This window comes from Culex quinquefasciatus, chromosome 2 (assembly GCF_015732765.1).
Source record: "Culex quinquefasciatus strain JHB chromosome 2, VPISU_Cqui_1.0_pri_paternal, whole genome shotgun sequence".
Classification (NCBI taxonomy): domain Eukaryota; kingdom Metazoa; phylum Arthropoda; class Insecta; order Diptera; family Culicidae; genus Culex; species Culex quinquefasciatus.
The window spans coordinates 84653367-84670960 of NC_051862.1; the positions used below are offsets into that span (position 1 = coordinate 84653367).

The following is a 17594-nucleotide window of genomic DNA, read 5'->3' on the forward strand; positions in this document are numbered from 1 at the left end:
TCACTCGGAGGTAGCAGGTTGTTCTTCGGGTGTGACTCGTTGCTCTCGTTGCTGTGGAAGCTGGACGAGTCGGGGACTTCGCTGCCGGGCACCTCGGTGATGTTTGGCAGTGGATGGTGCCCCCGGCCGACCCAGTCCGAGCAGTCCCAATGGTAGGCGCCGTGCACGGACATCCCCGGGGACTCCTCGAAACTGCTGTGCTGCTGCATCTGCAGTTGTGGCGGTTGGAGCAGCGTTGGCGAATGGGGCATGTTCAGCAGACGACCCTGCAGGATTCCGGACTGCTGCTGCTTGTGCGATCGGTGGGAGTCCAGGGACGAGATGGGGCTGATCCGCTTGAGGTCGTTGTTGATTTTGGAGTCGGTGAAGGTTTGCATCTGCATCTGGTCGACCCATTTCTGTTTGTGCAGGGACTCGGTGTCGCTCGAGGCGTTACCGCTGTTGATGTTGACCAGTTGTTGGTTGGGTCGGACCGAGGCTTTTCGGTATTCTGGCGGGACGTTTTCGAGTTCGTCACCTGCGGAGCCGTAACTTCGCAGGGTGTCCAGGTTGTTGTACTGTAGCATTGCGTTGCACGTGTACGGATGATCGTTGTTGCTGCTAGGAGTGTACGAGACCGGCCGTTGCTGCATGTCGCGCTGGATGATCTCCAGGTTGCTCATCTTGGACGATCGCTTGTACTGCGAGTTGTCCGATACCGAGTTCAGGACCATGGCTTTCGGGTCGTTGTTGATCTTCTCGTGGCGATGAACGCGTCGCTTCTTCCTGCAGACAACCACGATGCCGTAGATCAGCAAGCTCAGTATGACGAGACCTCCCAAGGCGATCGCAAACAGCACCCACTGCTCGGAGGTTACCGAATTGAACGGGATCCTCAGCGGGAAGGTGTACAGCGGATCGCCACAGCTAGCTCCGGTCATCTCAGGTGGGCAGACACACCGGAAGCTACCCGCTTCATTGATACAGGTCGCTCCGTTACCACAAGGTTGCTGCTCGCACTCATCTATGTCGATCTCACAGGTCGTTCCCGTGTAACCACGACACATACAAAGCGGACCATCGTCCCCTTCCTCACAAACTCCACCGTTCCGGCACGGATTTGGAGTGCAGAACCTTCCGTAGTCGCACCGCTTGCCGCTCATCCTCGCCGGGCAGTCGCACGTGTAGTTTCCAGGACTCAACTTCGAACACTTCCCCCCATACAAGCAAGGTGACGAAGCGCACGGATCCAGATCTTCCTTGCAGAACAGTCCTGAGAATCTCGAGTGGCACAAACACTCAAAGTTGCCACCTCCAATATCCGTACAGGTGCCTCCGTTCCAGCACGGCTGCGTCCCACAAACTCCCAGCGGAACCAGGATCGCGGAAGCATCACAACTGAACTCCACGTTGGCGAATCGTCGCAAACTCGCGACGGAGCTAGCTCCGTTCATGTGCAGCGGAACCGGGATCTTCGACAGCTTAATATCGTCCATGCAGCCCATGTAACCACGCTGAATGTCCTCAAACCCGAGCACCGTCGGATGCTGCTTGACCTCCGCTCCAAAGTAGATATCGTCCGACTGGAGGTTCAACACTCCGTTCACTCCCGGGGCGTTCCCACTAGCTACGTGCTTGTTATCCACAATCACCCGAGCGCTGTTACCTTCACGCTCCAACCGTACCTCGTGCCACAACCCGTCCGATACGAAGATGCTCGTAACACTGACCATTCCCTCTCCAGAACCCAAGTCGAACCTGTACTGAATCACCCCATTCACAATCTCCAGTATATTGTAGTCCACCTTCCCCGAAGAGTACATAATGTTCCCCGTCGGCTGCACCGTCCTGATCCTCAAGCTCAACATCAGCTGATCCTCCAGGTTCTTCTTCGCGATCTCCTTCTCAATCCTGTAGTGCGCATAGCTCTTCCCGCTGAACGACACCGGATTCCTCGGCGTGTAGCACGTCTCGTCGTTGCACTTACTGATATCCCGATCGCACTTTGGCCCCGCGAAACCCTCCGGACAGATGCAGTGATAGCCCTGATCCGACGAGTCCGGCACGCAGTTCTTGTAGTTCGGACAAGGCGCCTTCGAGCACTCGTTCACCGCGTGCTGGCACTTGTCCCCGCCGTAACCCTCCTTGCAGTTGCACTCCATCTTGTGGATGTGCCGCGCCGACACGAAGCTCGTCACGTCCGTCGAGATGGGGTTCACGATCTTCGGATCCAGCACCAGCTTGTCCTCGCACTCGCCGTGCGTGCAAAAGTTGGGCAAACACTTGGACTTGACGACCTCGTCGATTTGCAGCTTAGTCGCGTCCTCGATCTCCTCCAGATTGTCGTCGATCGCCTTGCGGATCTCGTACGCCGAGTAGTACCCGGTCGGGCCTTTTCGTACGGTGAACAACACGTCAAGATCGTTGATAGTGCCGCGTCGGTGACGCGGACTCTCGAGCAAGTGCGTCACGTTGCTCAAATCCCGTCGGAAGCGGTGGTGAATCAGGTTGATGTCGTCGGTTGACTTCTGCACCGAAATGATTATGATGTCCTTGATCTTGCAACCCATCGAGTTCCGGACGGACCTTATGAAACCCTTTCTGTGACTCAGTATGAACGACTCCGGACTGACCTTGGTAAACCGAATCACGATCGAGTTGGTCAGCATGTCATCGGTTACCAACTCAACCGCTACCTTCACGATCGTGTACGACGAGAACTTCCCGTCCGAAACCGTCACATTTACCCGGTAATCTCCAACGTCCAACCGTGGAAAAGCATACAACACTCCGTCATTCCGTGAGATGTTAAACAGATTTGTTGGCGAGTACAACACCCCGGCGGTCGGTGCCAACCCAAATGTCAACGTATCGTACTGATCTTGATCCGTAGCGAACACCTTCCCGATCACCCCACCCGGGTATTCGTCCAGGAACGAGTTGATCGAGATGTCCAGCGGGGTGATCACCGGCGGGTACTGCGACTCCTCGATCACCTTCACCGAGACCCACGTGTCCGAGTACAGTGGCGGTGCTCCGTTGTCAAACACCCGGATCTGCAGCTGGTACGAGTCCTTAATCTTGCTGTTGAAGCGTGTTGCTGTGCGTAGAATGCCGTCCTGCTCGATGCGGAACGCTCCCCCGTCGTTTCCAGACCGGAAGTCGAACGTGTACGGTGCGGCGTTCGGCGCGGAATCCGCGTCCGTTACCTCAAACTTTAGCAGTGTATACCCGATCTGCTTGTCCTCCTGCACCACAGCCGTGTAGTTCTGAATGGTAAAGATCGGCGGATTGTCGTTCGCGTCGGATATCTCAATGTTGACCAGCACGTACGCGGTCAGCGTAGGCAGTCCGTTATCCCGCGCCTGAACTTCGAGCACGTAGTTCGAGATCGACTCCCGATCGAGCGTTCCCGCCACCGAGATGTACCCCGTCTCCGGCTCGATCGCAAACTGACCCATCCGATCGCCGCGCTCGATCTTGTAACTAACCCGTCCGTTCTCCTCCGCGTCCATGTCGTTCGCTCGCACCTGCAGTATCTTGTCCCCCTTCTGGGCGTCCTCTCGGATGCGTGCCGTGTACGAGTTCTGCGTAAATTGAGGCGGATTGTCGTTGCTGTCCGTCACGGAGATGTTCACCGTAGCGAGGTTGCTCAACGGAGGCGTTCCTCCATCGACCGCTTGTATTGTCAGGAAGTAATCCTTGGCGCGTTCGTAGTCCAGCGTGTCCGCCAGCGACAGGATTCCCGTCCTGTTGTTCATGGCGAACTTGCGGTGCTCGTTTCCTCCGATGATCGAGTAGTTGATCTCGGCGTTTATGCCGGTGTCCTTGGAGGTGGCGAGCACCTTCAGGATCTCCGATCCAACCGAGTTGATCTCGGGGACTGACGCGAAGTAGTGCTTGGAGGTGAACTCTGGTGGGTTGTCGTTGATGTCCTGCACGTTAACGATCAGGAAGGCGCTGTTGAAGAGCGATGGTTTGCCCTGGTCGGTTGCCCGCACGGTTAGGTTGTACAGGGCCTTGACCTCACGATCGAGTGGTTTCGAGAGCGTTACGATGCCGCTGTCCGGAGCGATTCGGAAGTGATCGCGGTACGAGTCGATGAACGAGTACTTGATCTTGCGGTTGACGCCGATGTCGGCGTCCGTGGCGTGGATCTTGGTGACGAGCGTGCCAACTTCCGCGTCCTCCGGTAGCGTTACGCTGTACGGATTGAGCGAGAACTCCGGCGGGTTGTCGTTGAGATCGGTGACGACGATCACGATCTGGGAGGAGCACTCCCAGCCGGGATGATCACGATCCTGGACGTGTGCCGTTAGTTGGTACTTGGATTGGGTTTCGCGATCGAGTTGGCGAGCGGTCTTCAGCTGGCCGGAATCCTTGTCCAGGTTAAAGTCCTCGGCTCCGTTGCCGGTCAGGTAGAAGCGCAACCGACTATTTGCGGGTTCATCGATGTCGTTCGCCTGGATCTGCAGCACAAACGTGCCCGGGTGAACTCCTTCGCTTAACTGCTCGCGATATCGATACTTCAAGCAGTAAGGAGGATTGTCGTTGGCGTCCAGCACGGTGATCGAGATGTTGGTGGTCGAGGTGTATTTGCCGTCGGTGACGATCACGCCCAGCTCGTAGCGGGAGATGCTTTCGCGATCGAGCGCCTTTACGACGAACACCTCGCCGGTGTTCTTGATCTGGAACTGGGACAGCGGATCGCCGGAGATTATGTAGTACTCAATGGGCGTTTTGAGATCGACGTCTTTGTCGGTGGTGGAGATCTGGAGAACTACCGTTCCAGGTAGTGCGTCTTCGCTGACGCTCGAGTTGTATCGCGATTCCTTGAACGTTGGAGGACAGTCGTTGTAGTCTTTAAGCCGTATGATCACCGTAGTCCTCGTAGCATGTTTAGGCTGACCGTTATCGGTCGCGATCACCTGGAACTTGTAGTCCTCTCGCTTTTCCTTATCCAACGGAACCAGCGTAGTGATCCACCCCGTGTAAGCGTCAACATCGAAGATGTTTACGATATCTCCAACGTCAGCCGACAACGAGTACCGAATATCCCCATTCGATCCACTATCCGAATCCCGTGCCGTCAACTTCATGATCGAACTTCCCTTCTCGATGTTCTCCGCCAGCACGAACGAGTAGGGATTGCTTTCGAAGATCGGTGTATTATCGTTCTCGTCCTGCACGTGCAGGATCACCTCGGTAACCGCCGTCAACGGTGGACTCGGATCAGTTTCAGCTAGGATCGCGATCAGATGGACATCTTTCAACTCACGATCAAGCGTCTTCGCAAGCCTTAGCTCTCCGGCATTGTTGATCGAGAACTGCGGTTCTTCCAGCTCGTCTGAGAGGATGCGATACGACGCCGTTACGTTGCCGGACAGCTTGAGCCGGGTGATCACCGTTCCAGGGAGGGAACTCTCCGACAGGAAGAGTAACTTTTCTTTCTTTTCGAAGACGGGCGGGTTGTCCGCTGAACTCATGATGTAGATATCGATCGGGACGTCGGTGTACAGTGACGGAGTTCCACCATCATTCGCGCGAATGAAGAACTGGAACAGTTGGTTTTCTGTGTGGATGATCAAGGCATGTTAGAACAGTTACCCTGTACGACCCTCGCCCAAGAACTTACCCCATTGTGTTGCGCTTTTCTTCAGATAAATCCCGCCCGTGTTCTCGTCGATCCCGAACAGATCCTTCACCCCGCTGTTCTGCGAGTCAAAGATCGAGTACTTCACCACCGCGTTCTGGTTGTCATCCTCGTCAATCGCCTTCACCCGGAAGAACGTCGTATTGACCGTCAGGTTACCCTGGATCAGCGCCTTATACTCCCGGTACAAAAACACCGGCGCGTTGTCGTTCTCGTCGCCGACCTTGACGCGAACCGTCGCGAACCCGGCGCGACCTCCGGCGTCCACCGCCATGATCGGCACCTCGTACAGCTTCTTCTGCTCGCGGTCGAGCCGCTTCTTCGTCACGATCTCGCCCTTTTCCTTGTCGATCGAGAAGTACTCCTGAATCTCGTCCGAGATGATGCTGTACGAGAGCCGACCGTACTCGCCAAAGTCCTTGTCGGTGGCTTTGACCTGGAACGAGAATAATCCGAGTTGAAAAAATCATGCAAAGAGCTCCGAATCAAATCTCAATGAACATTAAATTTTGTTAAAGTGTTTTATTTTGAATGACCTTGTATTGAATGTGAGAACTCCAATCACTATTCATAGCGCACGTTACAAAAATCGCTTCGTTTTGAATAAATAGTGATGGAAAACTGTTTATTTCGCTCACAAATCGAAATGCCAAATACCTTGCATAACCCAGTGTTTCATTGGAAGTGCGAAAATTTAATATCACTTTACACCGAGAGAGATAGAGAGAATGTTAGCTCTGCGTAGGATATTCCAGGAATCGCGCAAACAAGTACACACACACACACGGTGCCGGTGGCGGCACCAGGACTAATTTATTTTCTCCCGTATCGTAAAATTTAATTATTCTCGCGGGGCGGCAGCTGATTGGCGCCAAAACTCCGGGGTCATGGACGGAAGTGGTCCGTTCGAAGGTCGCACTTAACCCGAATCGTTGCGTCAGGTGAGCTGATTTGAGTCTCACTTTTGCGGTACCTATTTCTTTAACATGCTGCTCGTAATCTAGGGATGACCCCTCCCGGGGTACAGGTGTTAACCTCAATAATGGACTTCCGACAGGCGGATGATAATAGAAACACGTTAGTACCTACGAGTGGTTTCCGGTTGTCACCGGATACAATTCCAGTTAGTACATTCACAATTAGGTAAATTAATGATTCAGAAAGGGGTTTCTGCGGCGGTTGAGTACTAGGGTGGTCCAAATCCGGACTTTTTTGGGGCTACCCCCTGAAATCAGTGATTGACCCATCACTAGGCTAAATTCCAAATTTGAGCTCATTCTGACCACGGGAACCCCTCCCTCCAATCGCTTAAAGTTTGTATGGGAAAAATCGTCAAAATGTATTGAGAAAAGTAACTGTTTTACTTTTTTACCTGTGGAAGGCGCCATAATTATCCGATTCTTACCATTTCTCAAATGTAGAACCTTCATTAAATTTAGAACAACTTTCCCGAAGACACCATATTTTTAGAATTTTTTCCCGCCCAAAACTGACCATTTTTGCGCGGCGCAAAACGAAAAAAACACAACAATAGATATCATAATATAAGAGCGTGTGAGAGAGAATACAAATTTGATGAATTAGTTCATCCATGAATCGTCATCTGTTCTGATCCAAACCTAATTGCAAACGTTTTGGATTTTAATTTATCTGCTTTTGTTACAAGAAATACCATCCAGTTTTTTTAGATAAAAAAGGAAGGAATTTTCTTTAGATTTTTTTTTTAAAGCTGAATCCAAATGAGTATCTTAACGAGTTGTTAACGATTGTGCAGAAGAGAATCGAAAAATTTACAGGTAAATTGACAAAAAATGATAAACAGTTGCAATATTTGTTGCATTTGTTAATCTTAGAAATTGTTCATCCCTTCCTCAAAATTGTTACTTAATCCTGGTTGGTGCCTTCCTCATATCAATCTAAATTTTTATTTGATAATTGAAAATGTGTTCAAATTAGAGGTGGGCAAAATCGCTCTTTTTTAGGAGCCGCTCATTTTCGTTCGCTCATTAAAAAGAGCCGCTCTTTTGAACGGCTCTTTCGCTCTTTTTCAAAATTTTGATGAAAAGGTTTTTTTTAAGAATCGTGTGATTTTATAAGTTTTTTTTTCTCATTGGACTTTTATAAATTATTTGATGAAAAAAAAAAACTGAAAACGAGAAGATGCCCTTGAAAACCATAGGTCTTGGTGGTCTCCATGTCAAGATTTCTACTCGAACCTAAACATTCGAGTAATAGAATGGCATCCAAACTTAAATCTAGGATGCCAGACATATTTCTATTAATTTTAAAATTGTATTTATTTCTACTTGATGTGAAATAATGCTAATATTTTATTTGGAGAAAATATTCTGTGATTTTTTTCTACATTCTGATTTAATCGATAAAATCTCTAAACTATGCAGTAGATTTTTGGTAATATTTTAACAAATCATTAACTTTTGGTATTAATTTTTAAAAGCATCGAAAACAAATTTAATACTATTTTTTTAAAATTCAATAAATTAAATTTATGTCAAAAATAATGCCATCTTGAAACGGTTCTTTCAAAAGACCGGAGTTTAAAAAAGAACCGTGGTTCTTTTTTTTTGTGAGCCACGGTTCGTTCGCTCTTTTTAATGAACCGGCTCTTTGAGCGGCTCGCTCTTTTTTTGCCCACCTCTAGTTCATATGATACAAATAACTTGACATTTTTTCAAACAGTTTGAAACGGAAGCTTCTTTTTGTTTTTTTGTGCTTAAGTAATATTTTATTTTTGTTTAAATATATAAAAAATATTGTGATGATATTTAAAATATTGTGATTGGAAAACACTCGAACTTGATTGGTACATTTAACCCTCAACTGCCCAATTTTTTTCGAAAATTTTTATTTTTCCCGTGTTCAGGAGGTCATTTTGAGCAATTTTTGTTCTACGAAAAACTTAACTTCTCTTGTTTTATGTTTTTTCTTGTGTAATTTTGAATATTTTAATTTGCATTTATCTTGTTTAGTTTATGTTTGTTTTTGGTAGTATTTTGCCTATTCTACCACTTCCTTTCATTTCATTTTGCCTATCCATTTTTTTCATGTTTTTACAGTCACTTTTTCATTTTTTTTTTGCTTGGTTTTCACATTTTCTGCTGTAAAATGGCACCATTATCATTTAAATTGTAAAAAAACGCGTAGAGGCATAGTCTGGGACACTAAAAAATTTACTGCATACTTCTTTTTACTTAAAATATAATAAATGTTAATAAAAAAACACAGCCAAAGTTCGCCTCTAAAAAAATACATTTTCAAAAACAATGGCAAAGTCACATTTTAGTGTCTATTTAAAATGTTAAAATGTCTTACCCAAAGCGTTCTCAGTCTCAGATGGTAGTCCCAGATGTCCCCTTCAAGCTGCAGGTCGACCCGAGTTGATATCGGGATGGAACATTTTGCCTTCCTCACCTTCATGTATACATATCGACTCAGAGTCGAAAACTGAACAAATGTCTGTGTGTGTGTATGTGTGTGTGTGTATGTGTGTGTGTATGTATGTATGTGACCGAAATTCTCACTGAGTTTTCCAGTGAGTTCCAGTTGGTATCGACTTGGTATAGGGTCCCATACATCGCTATTGAATTGTTTGAAGTTTTGATAACAAGTTCAAAAGTTATGTATAAAAATGTGTTTTCACATATATCCAGATCTCATTTATATGCATGTAAACGATGTTCGGATCCATCATCTGACCCATCGTTGGTTAGGTAATTGAGAGACCTTTTCAACGAGTCCACAACATTGAAGATCTGGCAACCCTGTCTCGAATTATGACTACTTAAGTGATATTTATGTACTTTTTTGAAGCCGGATCTCAATTAAATGTATGCAAACGATATCCGGATCCATCACCCGATCCATCGTTGGTTAGGTAATTGAGAGACCTTTCCAACGAGTCCACAACATTGAAGATCTGGCAACCCTGTCTCGAGTTATGACCACTTAAGTGATATTTATGTACTTTTTTGAAGCCGCATCTCAAATAAATGTATGCAAACGATGTCCGGATCCATCACCGACCCATCGTTGGTTAGGTAATTAAGAGACCTTTCCAACAAGTCCACAACATTGAAGATCTGGCAACCCTGTCTCGAGTTATGACCACTTAAGTGATATTTATGTACTTTTTTGCAGCCGCATCCCAAATAAATGTATGCACACGATGTCCGGATCCATCACCCGACCCATCGTTGATAAGTTAATCGAGAGACATTTTCAACGAGTCCACAACAATGAAGATCTGGTAACCCTGTCTCGAGTTATGACTACTTAAGTGATATTTATGTACTTTTTTGTAGCCGGATCTCAATTAAATGTATGCAAACGATTGCCGGATCCATCATCCGACCCATCGTTGATAATGTAATCGAGAGACATTTTCAACGAGTCCACAACAATGAAGATCTGGCAACCCTGTCTCGAGTTATGACCACTTAAGTAATATTTATGTACTTTTTTGTAGCCGGATCTCAATTAAATATATGCAAACGATGGCCGGATCCATCATCTGACCCATCGTTGGTTAGGTAATCGAAAACCCTTTCCAACGAGTCCACAACATTGATAATCTGGCAACCCTGTCTCGATTTATGACCAGTTTAGTTATATCTGTGTACTTATTTTTCTGGATCTAAAAAAAAAAATAGCTGGAGTATGTGTCCAAACCACTCATTTTACCCATTGTTGGTAAAAAGTGAGGAAGGCATCAACCACATAGGTGGATTAAATTAGTTTTTTATTTGAGTTTGAAAATTATGCTATTTTTTCACTAAAATGCCAATAACTCCCTTTTGATTTAACCAATTGGGATGCTGCTCCCTGCATTTTGTTGCATTTTTTAAGCCCTTTCAGGTGTATTTTGAATTTTGAAATTAAATTGAATTTCGCCTAAGTCAGTGTTTATTTCAAGCTGTCATTAGCTCGATGAAGGGATTTTTTTAAAAATGCATATTTCTAAACATGGATTCATTTTGAATTTCCAGAAACTCATTCAACTAATGTTATTAAAATTCAACTCACATTGTTCGTATGTAGCAAGCCTAATTAAAAAGCTGCAAATTGCATCTTTAGTCAAAACATGCACTTATTGCTAAATTTAAGAGCGTAACATTCGACACATCCACGCAAAACTCCTCCTCCCTTCGAGAGTACGAACGAGCTGCACATAAACCACAAAGCCAGGCGCTTCCCATTAATGTTAAGTGCCAACATACTCAAAAACACCCACCCACCCACACACACACACACACACACACACACACACACACACACACACACACACACACACACACACACACACACACACACACACACACACACACACACACACACACACACACACACACACACACACACACACACACACACACACACACACTCGACTCATCGTTTTAGTCGCAGTTTTTGAAGTGCATTGTCCTCATTATCACTTTTGAAGACGCGCGCGCCCCGCCGTTGGTGACAACAACAAAAACAACGACAAACGCCTCTTTTCTCTCGCGCGGGCACACCACAACACTACGACACACACACACACACACACGACACTTTTATTCACGCGCGCGCGCCCCACAAACGAGACTTAATTCGCCGTTGCTGAGTGTGTGTGTAGAAAAGCCACAAACACAGCACTCTAGAGCAACGGCAAACGACTTGGGGAAGGATGCAACCCACCAACCCATCCACCCACGAGCCGCCCTTTTTTGGGGCGCTGCACGCGAAAACACACTCATTATGCTTTAATTTATGCTGAAAGCAGCACAAACACACACACACACTTTTAAAATTAGCGAAGCAACAAAGGCAAGAGTACCGCAAAATGATGAAAACAGTGTGTGTGTGTGTGTGTGTGAGGGGGAGGTCGTTTGCGGGCGTTGAAAATGATTGAAGGATCTCAAAGCTAGAACGTATCATTTTATTCGTGCATATTTTAGAACATCCTTGCAGGGAGTAACAAAAATATGTGCAGACACCAATTTGGATTTAATTCTGATTTTTGAGTTTTAATAATTGTTTTCAAAATGGTACCATAAACTTTGCAGAGCTTTTTTGTAATTTATTTTATTATTATTATGAAAATTGCACTAGTGTTACAAAATTAAAGCACAAAAATCTTGTTATTAGAAATTATTAAAGTAAACATTATTACATTTGTAATTATTGCTTCAATATTATTCAATAAGGATCAGAAGGCAACATCGTTTTTCATGATCCAGCTCCAGCTCGAAAAATTTTTAACGTAATTTTTTAACGAAAATGTTTTAGATAGTTTACTAACATTTTCCCAAAATATTGTGGAATTTGATAAACTCTAACTTAAATGCTTATCGTTTGAAAATTGGCCCAATCTCACCGCTTAGAGGGTGTTACATTGGGTCGAATGAAACTAACTGCTCAACACCAAAGATATGGTAAAAACAAGTCATCTAACAGTGTTTCTTGTTCGAGGGAATCGTATTGACATGCTACAATGTTTGAAGTAAATATTTTCAAACATCGAGAGGTCATTTTCGGCCAAAAACTTACCTCACTTAAGACAGCTGCAGCTAAGTCAGCTTAAAGCGTCCCCTACACAGCCCTTTTAACAGAATTTAGTTTTTAATTGAGAAGAACTTGAGAAATGGTAAAATCCGTAAAAAATCACTTTGACCCAATCTCACCCCCCAGACCCAATGTCACCCCACTGACGGTATTCATTCTGTACCAATACCGGAAAAATAATTTACTTGTACTTTTTTTATATGGCTCAAACTTTGTGGGGACCTTTTCTATGACCAAAGAAGCTATTTTGTGTCATTGGTTCACCCATACAAGTTTCTATAAAATTTTGGCAGTTGTCCACACGAAAATGGTACTTAAATTTTAGAAAATCTGTAACTTTTGAATGGATTTTCTGATCAATTTGGTGTTTTCGGCAAAGTCATCTGCTCCCAACGAGAAAGTTCTGGACTCATTAAATTTGGAATTAATGAAAAAAACTTCAAGCTCACGGCGGGGTTCGATCCCCTGTCCTTAGGATTGGTAAGCAAAATGCTTTCCACTTAACCGTGGAGCATTGGTAGCTTGAGGAGGAATCAGACTGGTATAGTTGAATCCAAGAATCGGACTTAGAATCGCATTGAATGCAAGTTGAACATCAGAACTCAAACAAGATTGCATGCAAGATTTGCAAGCGCAGTTGAAATTGAATCTAAAAATACCTCGCTATAAATAGCCTGGACGACTGATAGAATTCATCCAATAAGAGATGAGAAGAATTGAAAGCATTCCCATTAGAAATGAGAACACACGAAGAATTCGAACAACAATGCAAAACGGTCGTTACCACTCGCCTAGGGTGGCTCCTCAGACCATTCACCTTCCCAAAAACCGTCCAACTCCAAGCGAAACTTACTTGAGGATACCGTGGAGATTTTCCCTTAATACTCTTAAAAAAGTGGAGCATCAACACTTCCCGTCTTCCAATTCCCTTTCCTTGTCCCTGGTGCGCGGTGGAGATGGGAGCGGCCGGCAATGGACGGCTGCCATGGTGGTGAGAATCTGGTTCAGGTGGAATTGGTTCTATTCCCAATTATCGATTCCTAGGCAACTTGGGCTTAGACAATCATCACATCACATGGCGAAAATCCAGTCTGCAATCCGCTAAAATCACCGTCTCCTAGCGAAGCGAAGCGAAGCGAATTTGGTGTTTTCGGCAAAGTTGTAGGCATTGTTGAGAAATATTCCGAAAACATAGGTGTACGGAAATTTGTTTTTTTTTTGCGATTTTTGAATTCACTTTTTTTCACAAAAGCTCAATTTTGCAAAATATGTATTTTTAGATCTGCGAAATTTTTTGATATGTTTTAGAGGACAAAAACCCGCAACGTTTGAGCCTTTGAGAAGTGTTGTAAAAAACTCTGCCGCCGAGTTATGAAAAAATAGTGTTTTTTATAATTCGAAATTTCTTGCAAAGAAATATGTTTGACCTTATTTTTAATGTAAAATTGAATTTGCAATCGAAAAGTTATTCACAGATTTTTTATATAGGGACCCGTTTTCAAATTATTGCCACCGAAAGTTTGATTTCAACGAAACATTTGTAGTTTATCATTTTAAAAAAATAGTGACCATGAGTGACCACCTCAGATTTTTTTAAAGTTCAAAAAAATATGCTATAAAATTGTCTAAGAGACACTGAAGATTAATCCTCTGGTTGCTTAGATCAGCCATGCCAGATATACAAATAAATCTGTATTATACAGATTTTTTAAGTCCAAAAACACAAAAATCTGTAAGTAAAGATTTTTTAAAATGATTCAATTTGAAAATTTCAATAATTTAGTAATTGAATTATGCTTTAATATGATTAAAAAGCTTAAATCTGATGTGAAAAGTCTAAAAAAACTTCTATGGCTTCGAATTTGACATGATACAGATAAAATACAGATTTATTTTTAAAGAAAATACTAAGATACATCGTTCTGAAGAAAAAAAATAACAAAAAAATCTGGAAAATTGATGAATTTTAAGTCTTATCCTACCATATTCTTATGTCGGTATCTCGGCAACTAATGGTCCGAATATCAATGTTAGAATTGAAACATTCGTGAAATTTTCCTGTCTTTTCAAAAACAATATTAAAAAAATATTCAAGCTAACATTTCACAAGGGCGTTGTATTGAATGTTTGACCCTTTTGAAATGTTAGTCTTGATAAAAAAATAAAAATATTGTTTTCGGAAAGACCGGAAAATTTCACGAATGATTTATCTTTTAACATTGAAAATTAGACCATTAGTTGTTGAGATATTTACATTAGAAATTGAGAGTTGTTTGGGTGAGGGGGTGCTCAAAGATTTTGGAGGCTGGACTAAAATCAAAGCTCTAATGAGTTTGCCAAATTAACAAAAGGTTATTTAAAAAAATACGTTATCTTTATTTAAAATACTTAAAAAATACAACTAACAGTTGATGTTTTTTTTAATTTTTGTTTTTTTTTTCTTAAAAGAGCACTCCCTGTAAAGGCTTATAAAATGATCTCAGTTGAAAGGTTTTTCAAAATCTCTGAACTTGGAAAAATGTAACATTCTGGAGCAGTTAGCTGTTAAATTCTAATAAAACACAAATTGGATTGAATTGAAATTTCTGTTATTTTTTAAACATTTTTTTTAGATGAAAAACACAAAAATATTTTTAGCTTTTTTGCCTTCCTCACTGAGGTAAGGCTATAATCCTGCTCTAAAATTGAACTTTGTATAAAAACGTCGTAGACCCACCTTCATGTATACATATCGACTCAGAATCGAAAACTGAACAAATGTCTGTGTGTATGTGTGTGTGTATGTGTGTGTATGTGTGTGTGTATGTATGTATGTGACCAACAAACTAGCTCATGTTTCTCGGCACTGGCTGAACCGATTTGACCCGAACCTGTTGCATTCGACTTGGTTTAGGGTCCCATGGATCGAGTTTTATACAGATTGAAGTTTCGATAAGTAGTTCAAAAGTTATGTATAAAAATGTGTTTTCACATATATCCGGATCTCACTTAAATGTATGTAAACTATGTCCGGATCCACCATCCAACCCATCCTTGGTTAGGTTATCAAATGACCTTTCCAACGAGTTCAAAACATTGAAGATCTGGCAACCCTGTCTCGAGATATCCCGACTTAAGTAATATTGATGTACTTTTTTATTCCGGATATTAAAAATAGATTAAATTTTTTTACAATTCCATCATATCAGCCATTGTTGGTAATAAGTGAGGAAGGCTCCAACCACATAGGTGGATTAAGTTAGTTTTTTTAAATAAACTTTTTGAAAATCGGTCTTCGTCATGCACACAGAATCGGCTTAACGAGTCTTCACCAAAATTTTGAGCCAATTTAGTCAAGACAGTGTTGAGATATCGTGGCACGCGAAACTTTATATCTATATTAGGGTGTTTCATCCAAAACCAAATGTTCTCAGAATCAGGCAAACCGAGGTTCCCCTAGTAGAGGATACCTATAAGGACTCTCATGCCAAATATCAGCCCATTTGGTTGAGAATTGGCCTGTCCCCAGCGGTTCAAAGTTTACATGTAAATTACTATGGGATTTTTGTGCTTTTCGTTCAATCGTTCCTACAGGTCTGGGGACAACATGGATTCACTCGGAATAAAGACAGGTGTGTAGGGGATGGTCCAATGAACACATTCCAAAAGGAATTAGGCTTGTCCATTCTGTCCCCAAGGTGCGCATTGGATCGACGTCCGGTGTCTCCAAAACCAACAATTCATCCTTCAAAAGCATCGCATTTCCTTAGTATGCTATGACGGCTAGGTGGAAACCACGACGCCCCTTATGAGACGGTGAACACGTGGAGAGGCATCGATTGCATTATTAACACAAAATTATCATTTTACTTTGTTTAGAATAGTTGAAATTCTTCCAGGATTCCAATTCCAATTATAATTTTAGTACTTTAAAAAATGTTTCTGTGCCAAAACTCGAGTAGATGCTCTGCCACGTGTTTACCGTCTGACATGGGGCGTCGTAATTTTCAGCTAGCCGTCATAGCATACTAAGAACAATGCGTACATTTGAAGGGTGAATCGTTGATTCTGGAGACACCGGACGTCGATCCAATGCGCACCTTGGGGACAGAATGGACAAGCCTAATTCCTTTTGGAATGTGTTCATTGGACCATCCTCTACACACCTGTCTTTATTCCGAGTGAATCCATGTTGTCCCCAGACCTGTAGGAACGATTGAACGAAAAGCACAAAAATCCCATAGTAATTTACATGTAAACTTTGAACCGCTGGGGACAGGCCAATTCTCAAGCTTCCCTGCACCGTGCGGTACACGCGGTTCACTTGCACCTCGGGTTTGCTTTGCGCCTGCTTTGTTCGGTTTACACCCGTACCCGACTCACACGAACCGAGGGTATTTTGGTTCGTCGTACCAGCGCACCACGACACTCTCGGTTCGCCGCGTCGGTTTTGTGTCTGGCACTCACCCATGGCATGAACCCGGTATATGAGCCATGGTGCTTCACTCGTTACGAGCCGAGGTACGTGCCGTGGTACGCGCTGGCGGTACAAAACGGGTTCAATACCACGACACGTACCACGGCACGCTGTGTTCATGCCATGGGTGAGTGCCAGACACAAAACCGATGGGGCGAGCCGAGAGTGTCGTGGTGCGCTGGTACGATGTACCAAGATACCAATACAAAAATGGGTTCAGGCACGTACCGAAGCTAGAAAACCAAACCCGCGGTGTGCGTTGGCACTGGCGCATGGGAAGCTTGCCAATTCTCAACCAAATGGGCTGATATTTGGCATGAGAGTCCCTATGGGTATCCTCTACTAGGGGAACCTCGGTTTGCCTGATTCTGAGAACTTTTTTGTTCGGCTGAAACACCCTAATCTATATCTCTATATCTCGGCAATGATGCAACCAAATATTATCAAATTTGTTTTGTTAGTAGGTGAAAATGTATATTTAAATGCCCTGAAAAAATAATTAAATAAAGTTGAAGTGTGTGTAAGTACTAACCTCTGACTTTTTTGCCATTATACATGTATGTAAAAAAACGAAACTATTGGCACTACGCCCCCCGGGGCATGGCCTTCCTCTAACGTGGGATTTCTGCTCCAGCGCCTCTGACGAGACAGGAGAAACCGGGACCGACGTTTTACTTCACCATCCGATAGAAGCTCAGTGGATAAGGCGGGAATCGAACCCGCGTCTCATAGCATCATCGGGATCGGCAGCCGAAGCCGCTACCCCTGCGCCACGAGACCCACGATATATGTATGACCCACATGTATGTAACCCATTTTATATTTCGAAAATGGTGACATGTAATCTGATCAATTTAAGTAATTTATGAGGGGAGTGATGGTCGACAAAAACTTTGATAAATATTTGCAACAGCCTTATTCCCTCAAATTAACATTTTGTTT

The 17594-nt window shown here is 43.9% G+C and overlaps 1 protein-coding gene across 6 annotated transcripts in view; it reads right to left on the reverse strand.

The window, feature by feature from the left end:
- LOC6042530 (fat-like cadherin-related tumor suppressor homolog) overlaps positions 1-17594 on the reverse strand; it is a 660890-nt gene that overhangs the window by 8623 nt on the left and 634673 nt on the right. For all 6 annotated transcript variants that reach the window (XM_038257357.1, XM_038257356.1, XM_038257355.1 and 3 more), the window contains 2 exons: positions 5615-6068; positions 5-5551 (listed from right to left, as the gene is read on the reverse strand). In XM_038257357.1, the coding sequence (XP_038113285.1) occupies positions 5-5551; positions 5615-6068 (6001 nt within the window). The remainder of the gene's footprint in view (positions 1-4; positions 5552-5614; positions 6069-17594) is intronic.